Genomic DNA, 18,440 nt, shown 5'->3' on the forward strand with positions numbered 1-18,440 from the left:
TGGATCAGCTCATGATAGAATGGCGGAGCAGACTCGATGGGCCGAATGGCCGACTTCTGCTCCTTTGTCTTATGGTCTTATCTCTGTACTGAACAGCCAACCCCCTATCCTCTGCCAGCCCCCTCCCCCAGCGACAGACTCCCAGCCCAAGCTCCGCACCTTCCCTCCGGAACAGTGCACCTCAGTGAGATAACCTCATTCATCTAAACCCCAGTCAGTTAAGGCCCAGCAATCTCACTGTAGGTACTGAGGCCAAAACTGCACACGGTACTTTAGATGTGCCCTGTCCACTGCCCTGTACAGTCTCAGCAAATCTCCCTGCTCTTGTGCTCCAATTCCTTTGCAAGAATTTAGCTTTTGGTTTCCTAACGATGGGTTTTACCTGCACGTTTATTTCCTGCACCACAAGGTCCAGCAGAAAAGATTTACAAGGATGCCGCCAGGACTTGACGGACTGAGTTATAGGGAGAGGTCAGACAGGCTAGGACTTTATTCCTTGGAGTGTAGGAGACTGAGAATTGATCTTATAGAGCTGTATAAAATCATGAGGGGCAGAGACAGGGTGAATGCACTCAGTCTTTTTTCCCAGGGTTGGGGAATCAAGAACTAGAGGGCATAGGTTTAAGGTGAGAGGGGAATGATTTAAGAGGAGCTTGAGGGGCAACTTTTTTACACAAAGGGTGGTATCCATATGGAACGAGCTGCCAGAGGAAGTGGTTGAGGCAGGTACAATAACAACTTTTCAAAGACAGTTAGACAGGTACATGGATAGATAAGGTTTAGAAGGTTATGGGCCAAATGCTGGCAAATGGGACCAGCTTGGATGGGCATCTTGGTTGGCATGGGCCAGTTGGGCCAAAGGGCCTGTTTCCGTGCTGTATGACTCTATGACCTAGAACCCTCCAAACACCAACACTAGCAATGCTCTCACCAGTTACAACACCTGCCCAGAAACCCTGTTACTATTAGAAACCCTGAAGCCAGTGAAGGGAGACTTAGGCCGTGGCGGTCACTCCCAGTTCATCCAGGACTTAACACCAGAATACAGGGCAGGGATCCCACTCAGGCAAGTCCCTTCCTTCTCCTTCACTCTTCTGGCACCCTCCTCACACTGGCCTCCAACCTCCCATCTCCCCCAGTGAAGCACCCAATTCACCGAAGCCCATGCCCCAACCTCTAATGCACCGAAACTCCCAATGTCCTGAATCTATGATCAACTCAGCTCGATCCTCCAGTCCTTCCCCCTCTACGATTCCTCGAGGTTCTTGATGGAGGCCTCAATCTCCACCAGCCATCTCCTCCACCTGACTGATCATTCATCCTTGTCCTCCGTCTTCACCTCCTCCTCCCCAAGTATCTTCACTTTTTCTTCCCCATTCCTCAGCCACAATCTTTGCCCTCTCCTCCCTGACCATTGGCTGCAATCTTCACCCCTCCTGGCCAGCCCAAGACCACCCTCCTCCCCATCTTTGCCCCTGTGCTTGTCCTGGACCAATGCACAGGCCACAATGGAGACCATGTTGGTCCTCACCCAGCCCAGCCCCCAAACTCAGGCTCAGTCCAGACTATTTTGGGATATGGAAATATTTGCAGCTGGGATCCCACCACTGAGATGGTCCTTGGTGGAAATCTAATCCAGCACACCGGAATTCCCAGGACACTCTGCTTCCGTGTTCTTCTGACCAAACTGCAGAAGTTCATATGTTCCCACATTAGATTTCACCCTCCTGCTTAACCTCACTTTCTAAATCCCTTTGCAGACACTCCGTGTCCTCTTCAAAATTTGTTTTCCTGCCTAACCTTGTGCTGTCAATCCTGCCTATGTCACACCCTGAATTTGCACCCAAGTTGTTGATATAAAGTGTGAATAACTGGGGGCAAAGACCACTCCTTGTGGTTCTGCAGGAGCTACAGTCTGCCCTCCCAAAAATAACGGGTTTATTCCTTCTCTCTGTGTTCCATCCTTTGACCAATCTGTTACCCACTGCCCCATGAGCCCACTTTTATATGAGGAACCGTTTGTGCAAATTCCATTAAATCTTTTGATATATTACAGCCACTGGTTTCCCTTGACGCAACCTCTTCAAAAAGCTCTTGTAGATTTGTCTAACATGATTTCCCCTTCTTATAAGTGCCATAACTCAGCTTAACCATATTATAATCCTTGTGTTAACTCCTGTTAATCAATGCTTTTACACACAGAATTGAAATGAAGTCTTACGGTAGTTAGTTCATTATTGTCACACGTACCGAGATGCAGTGAAAAGCTTTGTCTGCGTGCCATCCAGACAGATCATTCCGTACGTAAATAAGACAAAAAAGGAAGAACAATAACAGAATGTAGAAAATAGTGTTACAGTTACAGAGAAAGTGCAGTGCAGGCAGACAAATAAGGCGCAAGGGCCACAACGAAGTAGACTGAGAGATCAAGAGTTCATCTTTATTGTATAAGAGGTGCATTCAAGAGTCTTATAACAGTGGGTAGAAGCTGTCCTTGAGCCTGGTGGTACGTGCTTTCAGGCTTTTGTATCATCTGCACGATGGGAGAGGGAAGGAGAGAGAATAGCTGGGGTGGGAGGGGTCTTTGATTACGTTGACTGCTTTCCTGAGGCAGCGGGAAGTGTAGACAGAGTCGATGGAGGGGAGGCTGGTTTCTGTGACGGACTGGGCTGTGTCAACAACTCTCTGTGATTTCTTGCGGTCTTGGGCAGAGCAGTTGCCATGGGAACTGCAGATGCTGTGACCAGTCCACTGCTACCTTTAGTGTAGCCCATGATTCCCAAGTTTCTATCCATGTTCTGAGTTAAGTCCAGCCCCATCCCGGAATAATGGTTTTGGCCAAATTTCCTGCAGCAAATTCCTGAATTCTCTCAGTGTTTGTGGAGGTTTTCCCTGTGGTGTAGATGAAGAGACTGTGGAGACGGTTGGGCCTCAGGACTGGAATGTCACCAATAGCAGTGAGCAGGGTGAGATCTAAATCCCTAAACTTTGTTCTCCTCATCTTTCTCCAGGGCAATGACCTCACCTCACGGTTGGGGGAGGTCAGTTGTCAATCACCAGGCCAATGACCAGTGTGCTGTGTTGCCCAGCAACAGGAACATTCAGGGAAGAGATCATCCTGGAGAAGATAGGACAGATCACCCCTTATCCTCAAAAGGTAGGCAGAAACAAAGTTGGATTTCTACGGCACTTTGTATCACCTTAGTTGCTGTAGGTTTGTAGGTGGACAAGGGGACCAATGTCTTCCTCCTGTCCCAGGTCAATGTCCTAGTTACGGTCAGTCAGCTCTACTGAGCTGGTCGCATCCCTCACATGTCCAACACCAGACTCACCAAAGAGACATTCTATTCCAAGCTCTGGGAAGGGATTACGAGGCAGACAAAGGCAGATGTTCAAGGATGTGCTCACGGCCTCTTTGAAGGAATGCAACATTGCAGTTGACTCCTGACAATCTCTGATCACTGACAAGGAGTGTCCGGGATGGCACTGAGAACCTCGAGGCCATGTATCAGGAGCACATGGACACTCTGCTTAAGCAGCAGAAGGAGCAAACCCATCTGTGGGCCCTGTCAGCCATCTCAGAGACCACGGACCAGAGTGGATGTAGGTCATCCTCGATCCTGAGCAACTGCCTAAGAAGAAGAAATGTTGTGGGAGGTTCAGCAGCCAATTTGCACACAGAAAAATCCACAATCAGCAAAGACCCGGTCCCCTGTTTTAATGATTGTTTGAGGGAGAAGCATTGTCCCAGGTAACCAGCAGAACTCCCACACTCCACCCGGTGTAGCTGAGAGATGAGCCAGGTTAACAGCTCATGTAAAGGTTGATGAGTGTAACTCTCCCTCTCTCTCTTTCTCTCTCTCTCTCTCTCTCTCTCTCTCTCTCTCTCTCTCTCTCTCTCTCTCTCTCTCTCTCTCTCTCTCTCTCTCTCTCTCGCTCTCTCTCGCTCTCACCTTCCTTCTCTCCTTGTGTAGGACCTTGGAGTTCTGGGCACAATGGGAACAGTCCTGATGGAACAGACAGATCCAGCAACTCAGAAATATCAAAGGTAATGGCGGAAGCAGAGTGGGGCAGGAGGGACAACTGTCCACCTGTCTGTCTGGATGAAAAACACGATGATGCTGGAGGGACTCAGCAGGCCAGGCAGCATCCGCGGTGAAAAGCAGGCGGTCAACGTTTCGGGTCAGGACCCTGCTTCAGGACTGAAGATAGGAAAAGGGGAAGCCCGATATATAGGAGGGAAAAGCAGAGCAGTGATAGGTGGACAGAAGAGGGGAGGTGGGGTGGGCACAGGGTGGTGATAGGGAGATGCAGGTAAGAGATAGTGATGGGCAGGTGCGGGGGAGGAGGGGAGAGCAGATCCACAGGGGGAGGGGTCTAAGGCAGGGAGAGAAAGAAAAAGGGGGAGAAAAAAAAGAGGTGAGGAAAGGGAAGAGGAGAAGCCTGGTTGTGGGGGGGGGGGGGTTGTGGGGAAGGGGGGGTGGGGATCACCTAAAGTGGGAGAATTCAATGTTCATGCCGTTAGGCTGCAAGGTTCCAAGACGGAAAACGAGGTGCTGTTCCTCCAGTTTGCGCTTGGAATTCTCCTGGCAGTGGAGGAGGCCGAGGACTAACGTATCGGTGATAGGGTGGGAGGGGGAGTTGAAGTGACCGGCAACGGGGAGATGCAGGTCGCGGTTACGGACAGAGCGCAGGTGTTCTGTGAAACGGTCACCTAGTCTGCGTTTGGTCTCGTCAATGTGGAGGAGGCCACACTTGGGGCACCAAGTGCAGTTGATGATATTAAGGGAGGTGCAGGTGAATCTCTGTCTCACCTGAAAGGACTGTCTGTCTGGATCTACCCCTGAGGCGGTGCCCTGCCTCATGGCTGGCAGGCAGGGTAACGGGCAGTGATGGTGTACCCCTGGGTTGAATCACACCGTGGGTTAGGAAACTGAATGCCAGTGAGCTATGGTTGCCACCAGGGAAGAACTAATTCCCATTGTCTTTGGAAAAGGAAACCTGCCAAGCCCACCAGCTGTTGCCAGTGTTACCATGGAGACTGTGTACCCAATTATGTACTCATGCCGGTGTATATGAACCTGCATTTGGGAGACCAAAGGGATGGATTTGCCAGTGGCTGTGGAGCCACAGGCATCTTCTGCCGTCTGGGAACTCAGTTTGTGGCAATGTCATTGCATCTTGAAGAGAAATCTGAAGGGTTGAGTTACCCAAAGTAACTGGGCATAAATGCCCATGTCCTGATACAGCCCCATCCTCAAAATAGTGTTCTCATCCCAGGTATCTGCCCTGTTCCCCTATCTTGTTACCCCCCCCCCATCCCTCAGACACCTCTCTAACCATTGCTTAAGTGTTGTCCTGCTCTCTGCTTCAGTCACTAACTCCGTGACTGAATCCCACAGGTTCTCAACTCATGGTCCAAAAGATTTCTCCTCTCTCTATCCAAAGTCTCTTTCTCATAATCTGAGAATCCTTCAATCAGGGAGTAACCCTCACTTCGGTTTCTGAGATGTGGCCACACAATCCAGGCTGAAGCCCTCAGTGTAGTGGTGATGGATAAAACAGGAATCTACCTCACTTCTTAGCTGAATGTAAGTGAATTACAGGCAGTCCCCAGGTTATGTAAGGGTTTTACTCCTGAAAACTGTCTGTAAACTGATCTCTCCAAGTCAGAAATGAACAATTTCAATGAGGGTCAAATAACATGAACATTTACTTATTGTTTTCCCTGTGTAGTTACAATGGTACAGAATCACTATGTCCCATATACAATGCCTAGTTTCAATAGCCTTAAAGTGTCAATGGATGTTACATTGTTTGATAAAGTATTTTACAAGTATCAATAGAAGAGATTGCCTTGTCAGTTTCCAATTAAATCTCTTAAGTGGCCTCCCTTTGTGAACCAGCAGCTGCATTCTTTAAGACAATGTACAGTCCTCCCCAGGTTATGAACACCCAACCTATGTACAGCCTGTACATACGAACGGGTATTTGGGAGACCGGTGGGATGGATTTGCCGGCTCCTGCAGGCATCTTCTGCTGGGTGGGAACTCAGTCTGTGGCAATATCGTCGCACCTTGCAGAGAAATCTGAATAGCTGAGTTACTGCCCTGGTTTAACTACACGTTGCCCTTGGTTGGTCTACATTTTCTTTAAGTACATTGCTGGGCAGCCATATTTCCAACTTGCAAACTATTCGGGTTATGAACCGTTCTCAGGAGCAGAGCCCTGTCTTAACCCAGCGAGGACCAGTATCTGTATGATTGCTACAAGGAGCATCAGAAGTTCCCAGGAGTGTTTTATTGGAGAGTGCAGAGGGAGTTTTACTATGTTGTCCCTGCTCAGGAGTGTTTGATGGAACAGTGGGACGTCAGAATGGTGCAGTTGTAAAGTCGCTAACTCACGGCTCCAGTGACCCAGGTTCAATCCTAATCTCCGGTGCTGACTGTGTGGAGTTTGCACATTCTCCCTGTGACGGCATGGGTTTCCTCAGGGTGCTCCGGTTCCCTCCTGCATCCCAAAGGCATGCGGAGACACAGGAGACCACAGGTGCTGGAATCTGCAGCAACAAACAATCTGCTGGAGGAACTCAGCAGATTGAAACCCTGCATCTCACATTCCCAAAGGCGTGCGGGCTGGTAGGTTAATCAATCACTGTGAAGTGCTCCTGGTGTGGAGATGAGTGGTAGAATCCGGGGGAACGTGGAGACAATAAAATGGAATTAGTTTGGATTGGTGCGAATGTGTACTCTGTGGCTGGAATGGACCCATGCTGTGTGACTCCTGACTCTAACGTAGCTGAGTGGATTTACGAGGACGTGACGTTACTGCGTACACTGAGTAAAATTCCCCATGGACCTTTCTCCTGATCACCTCCGTGTTCTTCCCACAGATGAAGGCAGCGCGGGCGAAGTTTGACTTCCAAGCCCAGTCTCCGAAGTAAGTGGCGCAGGTGGGCAATGGTGAGGTGGGAGGTGGGAAGCTGGTGGCAGTCTCTCCATGAGTGAGCCTCTCACTGCACCTGATGCCCATTCAGATCAGAGAGAGGGAGAGTTAAGAGACCAATGCTTTTCGGATGCAGACCTGCAAGGTTGATTCAGAGAAAATCCCTCTAAGGCAAACCTCCCTCTAAGGCTGCAGGTCTCTCCCACTCCTCTTCCATGCTACCTTTCTCCCTCTCTTTATCTCTCTTGCCCTCCCTTCCTTTGAGGGCTCCCCACCCCACCCGACACCCAGAACCCCTAAGCTGGGTCCCATCCCTGACTGAGCCCCAACCTTCACCCTTTAAGATTCACAGTCTCCGTCTCCATCACCCTCCTCGAGGCCCTTTCCCTGAGGCACCCTCACCTTCTCTCTCTCTCTCTCCCTCCCTCCCTCACTTGTGCTCTGAGAACACTCTCAGGACAACCTTTCACTTCCTCAGGATCTTGTTGACGAAGCTCTGTGCACCGTTACCTCCCACACCCTGCATTGTGTGACATCTCACCCTAACTCTGGCCTTTGTTCTGCAGAGAACTCACACTTCAAAAGGGAGATGTTGTTTATATTCACAAAGTCCTCGACCAAAACTGGATGAAGGGAGAGCATCATGGGAGACTCGGAATCTTCCCCACATCTTACGTTGAGGTACAGCACCCCTCCTTCTCTTACACTGTGTTCCATTCTCAGAGAAGCAGGTGGCTGGGAGCTCCAGTAGACTATTGGACACTTCACGGTTCCTAGTGGAGTATTAGGTTCTCGCTGGTGGCCTATGGCCCTCTGCAGTAGAGTGGAAGGTAGCTGGATGAGTGGCAGTGTATTGGACACCGTGCTTGTGCAGTGAGGAATCCCTCGTAGTTGACAGCTTGGATCTCACAAACCCTATTCCTGTTCTTTTCCATTTCAGATTATTCCTGCCAATGAGAGACCGACCCCAATTAAAAGCCCTCCCATGCATCTTGTGGAGTATGGAGAAGCTCAAGCTACCTTCAACTTCAAAGGAGACTCAAATATGGAGCTGTCCTTCCGCAAGGTGGGTGGTTTTTACCGTCTGTGGCTGAGTGTGTGCCACGCCTGTGTTGTCGCATGTTCTCCATCTTCCTGTGTGCGCGTGTGCCTGTATGTGCTTCTGTGTAACTAGCACCCAGCTCACCGAACAACATTGAAGCCCTTGGGACTAAAAGGGCAAAGGCGATGTGGTTATTAAATTACCGAGCTACAGATGGAAGGTGAACGATTATTTTTCATAGCAGAGGGAAACACAGAGGGCTTCCGGGACCTTTGCTCCTTCGAAAGGGTTAGCGACCCGGACACAGGTAGGCAGGGTAAGTTGCAAAGCTCACAGGTGATAAGGAATTCAGAATTGTGCTAAACAATGAGAAGGAAAGTGGCAGACATCAGGAGGACAGGGTCAGACCAGTGACGTACAGCACTGGAAAGAATAAGAGACAATAAAGTCAATTAATAAGTTTAAAGAGAGAGCTGGAGGTGGGCGGCAAACGTTGAAGGCATTGAGAAAGCTGCTTAAAAATCAGATGGGACCCTGGGTTTCATTAGTAGAATCATGAAGGACAAACACAAGGAATTTGGACTAAACCTTTGAAAATTTCTGGTTTGATTCCAACTGTGTTTTGCTCTCCGTATCTCTGCCTGTCTGCAGACTTCTGTGTGTGTGTCTTACTGTCCGTTCCTCTCCCCTCCCCTGTGTGTGTGTGAGAGAGAGAGAGAGAGAGGTGTGTGTGAAAGAAATGTGTGTGTGAGAGAGGTGTGTGTGTGTGTGTGTGTGTGTGTGAGAGAGGTGTGTGTGTGTGTGAGAGAGAGAGAGAGAGAGGTGTGTGCGTGTGTGAGAGAGAGGTGTGTGTGTGTGTGTCCCTCTCTCGCTCCCTCTGTTTGTCTCCACCTATCTCTCTCACTCTCTGTATTCCTGCCTCTGCGTGTCTCCTGTAGTCTGTGCCTTTGTCTTTCTCCGCCTGTCTCTGTTTGTCTCAGATGCCTCTTTCTCTGTTTCTCCAACTCTGCCCATTTCCTTTCTCTCCCACTCTCTGCAGTTGGAAGTTCCCGCAGCCTGTCCTGGCCTGTGTGAATTCAGCTCCTTCTGGTGGAGATGTGGGGATTGACATGGCACGGACTTGCACAACACATTGTGTTGGTGGGAGCAGAGGTTCAGTCACAGGTTTGTGAATGGGCTGCATACTCAAGAACAGAAGAACAGGAGCGGCCACTCGGCCCCTCAAGCCTACCCTGCCCTTCGATACAACCATGGCTGAGCTGCCCCAAGCCTCGTCTCCTCCCCTGTGCTGGTTCCCCACAACCCTCTTTCAACAATTCATCTCTTTAACAAGGAGTACCCCCAGTGATCTGGTCTCCACCATCCCTGGGGTACAGAGGTACCACTCTCTGCAAGAAGTAGTTCCTACAATCCTCACCAGCCCCTTATCATGTAACTCTGTCCCCTTGGTCAACACTGTCCCACTGGTGGAAACATCTCAAGATCTACTCCTCAGGATCTTAAATGTTTCAATAAGGTCACTCCTTGTCCTTCCAAACTCCCAAGAGATACAGATATAATTTGTTTACCTGCTTGTGACAGGACTTAGATCGATTACACTGCATGGTGCCTGTTCCTGTATTCATCATGTCAACTGGTTCACTAAATCCGTGTGCGCCGGGTTCTGCCCGATGTGGGACTGGGCTGCGTACACTGGTGGGGTCCAGGAACCCACGAGTCCGAGCACTCGGTGTCGATGCCCCGCGTGAGCTCTAAGGACTGCACAGAACACTGAGGTGACCAGTAGTGGGATCAGTCAGGGGGAGGTGTGTGCTACACAGGACCCCCATACTCTGGGTAACATTGAATTAGAGTCACACAGCTCAGAAACAGACCCTTCGGCCCATTGTCCACACTGACCATCAAGCACCCATTCATACCAGTCCTTGGTATGGCAACTGCTCTGCCGAAAACTGCAAGAAACTGCAGACAGTTGTGAACATAGCCCAGTCTGTCACAGAAACCAGCCTCCCCTCCGTGGACTTTGTATCTGCTTCCCTCCACGTCTACACTTCCCGCTGCCTCGGGAAAGCAGCCGACATAATCAAGGACCCCTCCCATCCTGGTCATTCTCTCTTCTCCCCCTCCCATCAGGTAGAAGATACAAAGGCCTAAAAACACGTGCCACCAGACTCAAGGACAGCTTCTATCTCGCTGTTATAAGACTCTTAAATGGACCTCTCACGTGCTAAAGATGAACTCTTGATCTCCCAATCTACCTCATCGTGGCCCTTGCACTTTAATTGTCTACCACAGCTTCTCCTGAAAGTAACTCCGCTTTCATCTGCTCTGCCCTGTAGGAGTGAGATCCACACTCTCTGGTTAAAGAGGCTTCCCCTCAAACCTCCTCAATCACCAGGGTGGTGCGGTCCCATGTGAGGTTTACTTGGAGAATAAAAAGTGGGATCAGTATAAATGAGTGTCAGATGGTCAGTGTGGAGTGTGAGTGAGGAACCTGGTTCTGTGGGGCATCGATGGTCTGTGACACTGAGACCAAACTCTGCACAGTCCTCCTGTTGTGGTCAAGGCAAGTTTGTACTTTCAGGTCCTTGTAAAACTTGTGTTCTAATTTTAATGATCTGTGAATCATGAGGCAAGAGCTTGGCATATAAAATCACAGTAATTTATGAGACTGATGACACAGTGTTGGCTGAGAAAGACGATCCCCACTCCCAGCTCTTGCTCTGTCACCCCGGAGACCACAACAGTTTGTGGACATCCAGGTACCTTCCGTATGTCTGAAGGTTTCTGCCTCCACCACCTTTTCCAATGGGCTCCAGACACCCCACCTCTCACTGACTGGAACAAGTTCTCCTCAATTCCCCTCAAACCCTTCCATCAATTCACTTAAATCTATCCCCCTGGTTACTGACCTTCCTGCTGAGGGAATCAGGTCTGTCTTGGACTCTGATAATTATATAAACTTAGATTTAATCTCCTCTTGGCATCTGCTGTTCCAAAGAAAACAACCCCAGCCATCTGGTTCCTTCCTCATAACGAGAATTCTTCAGCCCTTCCAACACCTCCACACATCTCCACTGCACCATCTCCTGTGCTAATTCACCCTCTCTGTGCCTGGGCTGTCCACACTACTCCAGGTGCCGCTGCTGTTTTGTACACGTTCAGCATGACCTGCTCTTGTATTCCACAACGACTAATATCACACAACCACCTGATTCCTTCGGATCCTTCGTGATCTACCTTGTATACCTTCGCCGTGTCACCTGTTTCCAAATGCATGACCTCACACCTGTTGAATTAAATTCCATTTGCCACTTGATGTACGGTGATAAGAAACATAGAAAAACCTACAGCACAATTCAGGCCCTTTGGCCCACAAAGCTGTGCCGAATATGTCCCTACCCTAGAAATTACTGGGCTTACCCATAGCCCTCTATTTTTCTCAGCTCCATGTACCTATCCAACAGTCTCTTAAAAGATCCTATCGTATCAGCCTCCACCACCGTTGCTGGCAGCCCATTCTACGTACCCACCGCTCTCTGAGTAAAAAACTTACCCCTGACATCTCCTCTGTACCTACTCCCCAGCATCTTAAACCTGTGTCCTGTTGTGGCATCCATTTCAGCCCCGGGGAAAAGCCTCTGACTATCCACATGATCAATGCCTCTCATCATCTTATACACCTCTATCAGGTCCCCCCTCATCCTCCGTCGCTCCAAGGAGAAAAAGCTGAGTTCCCTCAACCTCCTTTCATAAGGCATGCCCCGCATTCCAGGCAGCATCCTTGTAAATCCCCTCTGCACCCTTTCTATGGCTTCCACATCCTTCCTGTAGTGAGGCAACCAGAAATGAGCACAGTACTCTAAGTGGGGTCTGACCAGGGTCCTATATAGCTGCAACAATACCTCTCGGCTCCTAAATTCAATTCCACGATTGATGAATACACCGTATGCCTTCTTAACCACAGACTCAACCTGTGCAGCTGCTTTGAGCATCCTATGGACTCGGACCCACCATTAATACTATATTCTGCCATCATATTTGACCTACCAAAATGAACCACTTCACACTTATCTGTGTTGAACTGCATCTGCCACTTCTCAGCCCAACTTTGATTCCTATCTATGTCCCGCTGTAACCTCTGACAGCCCTCCACACTATCCACAACACCTCTAACCTTTGTGTCATCTGCAAACTTACTAACCCATCCCTCCACTTCCTCATCCAGGTTGTTTATAAAAATCACAAAGAGTAAGGGTCCCAGAACAGATCCCTAAGGTACACCACTGGTCACCAACCTCCATGCAGAATACGACCCTTCAACAACCACTCTTTGCCTTCCATGCACATTGAACTGTGAACAGTGTAGTCTAAGTAAGATGTGTGTAGACCAGGAAGTGTACTCCAGTGTGAACTAAGCACTAACTACAGAGAACGGAGGACATGGACTCTCTCTGTTCCTCTGTAATTGGTATTCTACCATTTACAATGTGCCTTTCCCAAATGCAGTCTCCCACACCTTTCAGATTCAATTCCTTTGCCACGCTTATGCCCACCTAACCTATCCATTACTACCTTTCTACAGCCTGTAACTTCTCCCTCACTGTCAACCACATTGCCTGCATTTACATCTATACCATTGACAGCCATGTTCTTATGCTTGAACGCGTCTCGCTGCTCCGACACCTTCACAAAGCTGTTTCCAGATAAATCATATCTCAGTCCAGTAAAAACCTTATCCCACCAGGAATCCTCAGTCCTGGTCTTTCTTTGTGCTTTAGTGTAACGCTTCCAAACCTAACCAACTATGATCAATACCTCTAAACCCTCCCACCTTCATTCCCTAAAACTAGCCCCATGGCTCGCTAGGGTTGCTACCTACCAGCTAACAACATTTCTTCTGAATGCACATCAAGGATGCTGCAGCTTTGGCTCTGCTGTGGACACAGTTCATTTAGAGGAGTTGAAATCCCCTTCCGTTACCGTTATTCTTCACTTCTCAACAACCGACCCATATGTTGGCTCTTCCAATTCCCTCCCAGAGCCCCTCTGTGGTACTCAGTTCAATTGTTTGCCTCATTTGCTCCTGTTTTTAAGCACATCTTCCCCCCTCACAACACTGCCTATTTCATATTCCAACTGCCCTCTTTTTTATTGGATCCATCCAACCCACCTGAACATTGAGCATAGAGGTGGTAGAGATTGTAGGGATGGAGCAGCAGCTGAAAACAAAAGAAAGATTTTCAAACCGGTGTGATGCCGCCAGAGGCCAATGTAAATTGGTGAGCACTGGTGATAGAAGGGCAGGTGATGGATGGAATAGAACGGGGCAAGTTTGGAACTGGGGCTTTGGATGACAAGTCGATGAGGATGGCCTGAGGGTGGTGCTGCAATTTTCAACCCGAAAGGTAAAGGTGCGGATGATGGTTTAACCAGGTGATCGTTGAGTCAGAAATGTTACAGAGGGGGAAGTGGGCAGGGTAGAGAAGGTACATGTTGAGATGTCCATCCTCTGATTTGTTTGTTTTTCAGGGTGAAACTATCTCACTCATCAGACAAGTTGACGACAATTGGCTCGAGGGTAGAATAACTGGGACCAATCGACAAGGCATCTTTCCAGCTAACTATGTGCAGGTGGTGAAGTGGCCAAAGATCAAAGTCTCCAGTGAATTTTCTATTGGACCAACCTCCCCAAATCCCATTTTCCCCAACACCTCGCCAAGCCCCAGCACCCATTCCTACCCCAACACCTCATCAAGTCCCACCACCAAGCTCCACCCCAGCACCCCAATGATGCCCCCATCCCAGCCCTTCTCCAACACCTCACCAAGCCCCACCACCAAGTTCCAACCCCCCATTTCAATGACAAGCCCAAACCAGCCCTACACCAGCCCTTTGCCAGCTACCAAAGTCCAGCCCTACTCCAGCACCTCAGCAACTTCCCAAGCCCAGCCCACCACCAACACATCACTAACTCCCAAAAACCTGCACCACCCCAACCCCTCACCAAGCCCCACAACCCAGTCCTACCATAGCACCTCACCGACCTCCAAAGCCCAGCCCTACCCCAACACCTCACCAACTCACATAAACCTGCACCATGCCAACGCACTAACCTCCCCAATCCAGTCTTACCCCAATGCCTCACAAACCTCCCAAGCCCATCACTATCCCAACGCCTCACCCACTCCCCAAACCCAGCCCTACCGTACCACCTCACCGACCTCCCAAGCCCACCACTTCCCCAACACACCAAACCCCACAATCCAAGCTAACCCAAAAGTCTCACCTATTCCCCAAACCCAGCTCTGCTTCAACACCTCACCAATAGCCAAAGCCCAGCACTATCCCACCTCCGCACCAACCCCCACATCCCAGCACTATCCCACCTCCGCACCAACACCCCAAGCCCAGATCCACACCACCTCCCGAGCCCAGCCCTACTCCCACGTTTCACCTACAAGCCCAAATGTGGATTCCTCACTTTCAATGACTAGACTACAAGCCAATCAGCCGTCACTTCCTGCATCACTCACCAATCAGCACTCAGCACTGGTTTTGCCAACCAACCAGCACACGGGCTCCCCACCTGCCCGTCCCACCTGGTCCCTGCAGAAAACTCCACAGGCTGGCCCAAGTCCAGTAACCATGGCAACCACATCCTCTGCTCCACACCCACCCCAGGTAAGGCCTTCAACTGAAAATAATTAAAGTTTCAAACTTCACTCATTACCAAAAAAAAGCCCACCAAAACTCACAAACCTTGACAGAAATCCAAGAATAAATACTGAAGACCCAACACACCAGATCATTCTGGAATGTTTCCAGCAGGCAGGGAGGTGTGGGTTGTGCCTGTGACCACGGGCTGAGTTTGCCTCTCACTGTGCACCCCTGAAAGTGGCAGTCATGATCTTAATGTTAATACCAATAATGGGGCAACAAACATCTGCTGGAGGAACTCAGCAGGTTGAACAGCACCTATGGGGGGGAAGGGATGGTCGATGTTTCAGATCGAAACCTTGCATCAGGACGGCATCTGAGTTTTGACCCGAAACGTCGACAATTCCTCTCCCCCCACAGATGCTGCTCGACCCGCTGAGTTCCTCCAGCAGACTGTGTGTTGCCCCAGATTCCAGCATCTGCAGTCTCTTGTGTCTCCGGAAATAGACCATCACAGCCCTCTGCAGTATGAGGTACCAACCTTCGACTGCAACCTCAGGTGTGCCAGCGGCTGCTGTGTCTCCATGGGCAGAGGGGCTGGATGACCACCTCACACTGCCTGCAGCCATTAATGGCCACCGGTCAGTCAGGAGAGGCTGAGGAGAATCCTCCTCCCTCTGGGGCATCAGGAGTGTGGACAGAAGTTGGGGAGCAGCCCCTTCAGCTTTTAGAAGAGGGGCTGAACATGGTGTTGTACGGGACTGCCCTGTAAACCCATCTGCTCCACCAGCCGTAGACAGATGGGGGTGGGGAAGGGAAGAGGGCGTGGGAGCAGGTCTGTGTGACCCGAGGTGGGTAGGTGGGGTGGGAGGGGCTGGTGATTCCCGAATTACAAGGACCGGCGCTTGGGAGAAGAGCCTGGCTCTGATGGGGAATCCTGTCCAGTTGTGCTCCCTGCTCTCACAGAGACCCCACTCCAGCCTCCGAGTGTTGTCTGAGCCTGCCTGCATCATGTGGTCACACCTTCTATTCTCTCCTGGAGTAACCCCTCCTCTCTGCTCATTGGACAGTGCCAGATGCCCTCTGACCCCAACCTGCAGTCCCGCATAATGTCCGCCAAGCCAATAGGAAGCCAGTCGATGGCGCCGCAGTCTGCCGCTGGTGTTAGCTGGAGCCCGTGAGTAATCATTTCCTTCGCTGATCTCCCGTACGTTCTGGGGAGTGACGGTGGGGGGGGGTTTTAGAGGTGGGGGTCGGGCTGGGACCAGTGTATTTACCTTTAAATGCCCAGTGGGGCGGGGCACCTTCTGCAGAAACCAGAGAGTTCAGGTCCAACCATCGACAGTAGGGCTGCCCCAAAGGAGAGGTTGTCCCACCGAGGGGCTCGGAGGGAAGGCCGTCCCACTGAGGAAGCCAAGGGGAAGGGCAAGTCCCAGAGAGTGGGCCAGGGGAGGAAGGGTGTCCTGCTGACGGCTCAGGGAGCGGGGTTGGAATTCTATGGGAGGGTGGAGAGAGGGGCCACACTTGGAGCTTTGTGTGCAGGTCTGGTCACCACACTGTAGGAAGGACGTGGCTGCACTGGAGAGGGTGCAGAGGAGATTCCCCAGGGTGTCGCCTGGATTGGAGACTGGACAGGCTGGGACTGCTTTCCTTGGAGCGAAGGAGGCTGAGGGGTGATCTGATGGAAGATTAGGGGAGATAGTCAAAATCTTTGTCCATGGAGGGGTATCAAAAACAAGGCGGCGTGGGTTTAAGGTGAAGAAAGGAGATTTAAAGGGTATCTGAGGGGCAAGTTGTTTTTTGTTTACACAGAGACTGGGTGATACCTGGAACGTGCTGCGAGAGGGGAGGGTGGTGTCAGATGCGGTCACTGTGTTTAAGACATTTAGACGGAAATAAGTAGACAAAGTGTGGAAAGATGCAGTCCCAGTGCAGGAAAATGGGACTAGTGTAGACGGGTTAAAGGGTTGGCATGGATATGATGGGCCGAAGGGCCTGTTTCTGTGACGTACAGCTCTAATGAAGGGGTCTGGGGGAGGGACTGACCCATTGGGGTCCTGGTGTTGGTGTTCCGGGTATCGAGGGAGGGACAGCGGGAGGGGAGTGGGGGAAGGCTGCAGGTTTCCTGCAGGAGAGCCTGTTTGGGGTGCTTGGTCTGGTGCTGTGAAGCTGTTGACCCCTGTCGCCGTTCCAGGTACCGGGCGCTCTACAACTACCAGCCTCTGAACACCGACGAACTGGAGCTGAGGGAAGGAGACCTGGTGGACGTCCTGGAGAAATGTGACGATGGCTGGTTTGTGGGTAAGGGGTGCGACCGTGTCTGGATCGGGGCATTGGGGCAGGACTGGGGCTGCAAACCGAACACTCTCATTCGCTCACCAGGACCTCTCGCTTCTCCCCGACAGGAACGTCGCGACGGACTAACGGCTTCGGAACCTTCCCTGGGAACTACGTACAGCCGGTGTGACCCTCCGCCGGCCACAGGATGTCCGGGACACAGGCTGAGCCGTCACTCAGTCTCCGTCCCTCGCCCCCGCGCCCTCTATGCCTCTCACCTTCTCCATTTTCCCCCCCCCCATTCTGTCTCTCTCTCCCTTCTCTATCTGTTCCCATATCTCACTTTCTATTTATCTCTTTCTTTCTCGTTATCTTTCTAACCCCCTCTCTCCTTCTCTGTCTGTTCTTATCTCTTTCTGTTTCTCTCTCTCCCTCTCTCTGCCAATCTCTCCACAGGCAGCGGGCTTCCCCACCCACTGACCTGTGACGTCCATCCGAATCTAGCTTCGCCCCCAGTGTGGGCGTACACCAGCTTTGATCAGCTGCCCTCACTCCCCCCCTCCCCCCCCGTAGGATGGGGCTGTTGGGCAGGGGTGGAGTGTAGTCCCACCAAACACCCACTGACCCCCCTCCCCAACTTCCTTGCTGACCCCACCGTCCCCGGGCAAGGGTTGACTCGCTCCAGAGGGGCAGGGAGCAGTCACAGCAGAGTCCACTCAGAGACTGGCCACTGTGGCATCCATCAGCGAGAGGTCATCTACCTCCTGCCAGGGTCAGTACCCGACGGGAGCAGCTCATCGACATTAATGGGCTGCGGATCTCACGGAGGATCCGGGGATTCCACCTTGTTGGGAGAGGGGAAGGGAGGGGAGGGTTGGGGTGGGGAAGGCTCGAACCCGGGGAGTGGGGAGCAGTGACCAGCAGTGCAGCCGGACACTGCACTGAGCAGGTGGCAGGTGTGCAGAAAGCAAAGGACGATCCCAGACGTTGGGAGAACGCCGGACACAGGAGTGATCGGCCCTCTCCTCCGTGTGGGCGCCCGGTGCCTGAATCAGCTTCAACCTGTAAAATCCCTGCTGCTTTTCAATAAAACGATGTCAGAATCAAATTCTTTCCTCTCATCAGTAATACGGCGAGCTGACTGGGAGACTGGCAACCCCCTGTAGACAGTCGGACTCCCTGCACGATCACAAGTCTCAGGGCAGAACAACCTTCGGACAGCACAGTTCCCAAACAAAGTTTCAACCGGAAGGATCTCAGGGGAGGACCAGACGCTCCTTCACTGAGGGAGATTCTTGTAACATAGGCCATTCAGCCCATCTGATGCCAGCTGTCAGGGGAGTAACCCATCAGTCCCATTGCCCTCTCATTTCCCCGGAACCCCTCACAAGCCCATCAACTCATTGTTTCCTTTTACCTTCGATCTACATTAAGGAGTAATTTGCAGCAACGATTAACCTACCAGAACGTTGTTGGGATGTGGGAGGGAACCGGAGCACCCGGGGGAAGCCCGTGC

At 51.1% G+C, this 18,440-nt stretch overlaps 1 protein-coding gene across 2 annotated transcripts in view; it reads left to right on the plus strand.

Annotated features, from left to right (window-relative positions):
* LOC127584436 (vinexin-like) overlaps positions 1-18,032 on the plus strand; it is a 54,729-nt gene extending 36,697 nt beyond the window's left edge. For both annotated transcript variants that reach the window (XM_052041247.1, XM_052041248.1), the window contains 9 exons: positions 3,012-3,157; positions 3,975-4,048; positions 6,893-6,939; positions 7,512-7,626; positions 7,886-8,011; positions 13,520-14,671; positions 15,718-15,824; positions 16,842-16,948; positions 17,053-18,032. In XM_052041247.1, the coding sequence (XP_051897207.1) occupies positions 3,012-3,157; positions 3,975-4,048; positions 6,893-6,939; positions 7,512-7,626; positions 7,886-8,011; positions 13,520-14,671; positions 15,718-15,824; positions 16,842-16,948; positions 17,053-17,114 (1,936 nt within the window). In that variant the 3' untranslated portion in view covers positions 17,115-18,032. The remainder of the gene's footprint in view (positions 1-3,011; positions 3,158-3,974; positions 4,049-6,892; positions 6,940-7,511; positions 7,627-7,885; positions 8,012-13,519; positions 14,672-15,717; positions 15,825-16,841; positions 16,949-17,052) is intronic.
* The last annotated feature ends 408 nt before the right edge of the window (positions 18,033-18,440 follow it).

Source organism: Pristis pectinata, chromosome 29 (assembly GCF_009764475.1).
Source record: "Pristis pectinata isolate sPriPec2 chromosome 29, sPriPec2.1.pri, whole genome shotgun sequence".
NCBI classification, from domain to species: domain Eukaryota; kingdom Metazoa; phylum Chordata; class Chondrichthyes; order Rhinopristiformes; family Pristidae; genus Pristis; species Pristis pectinata.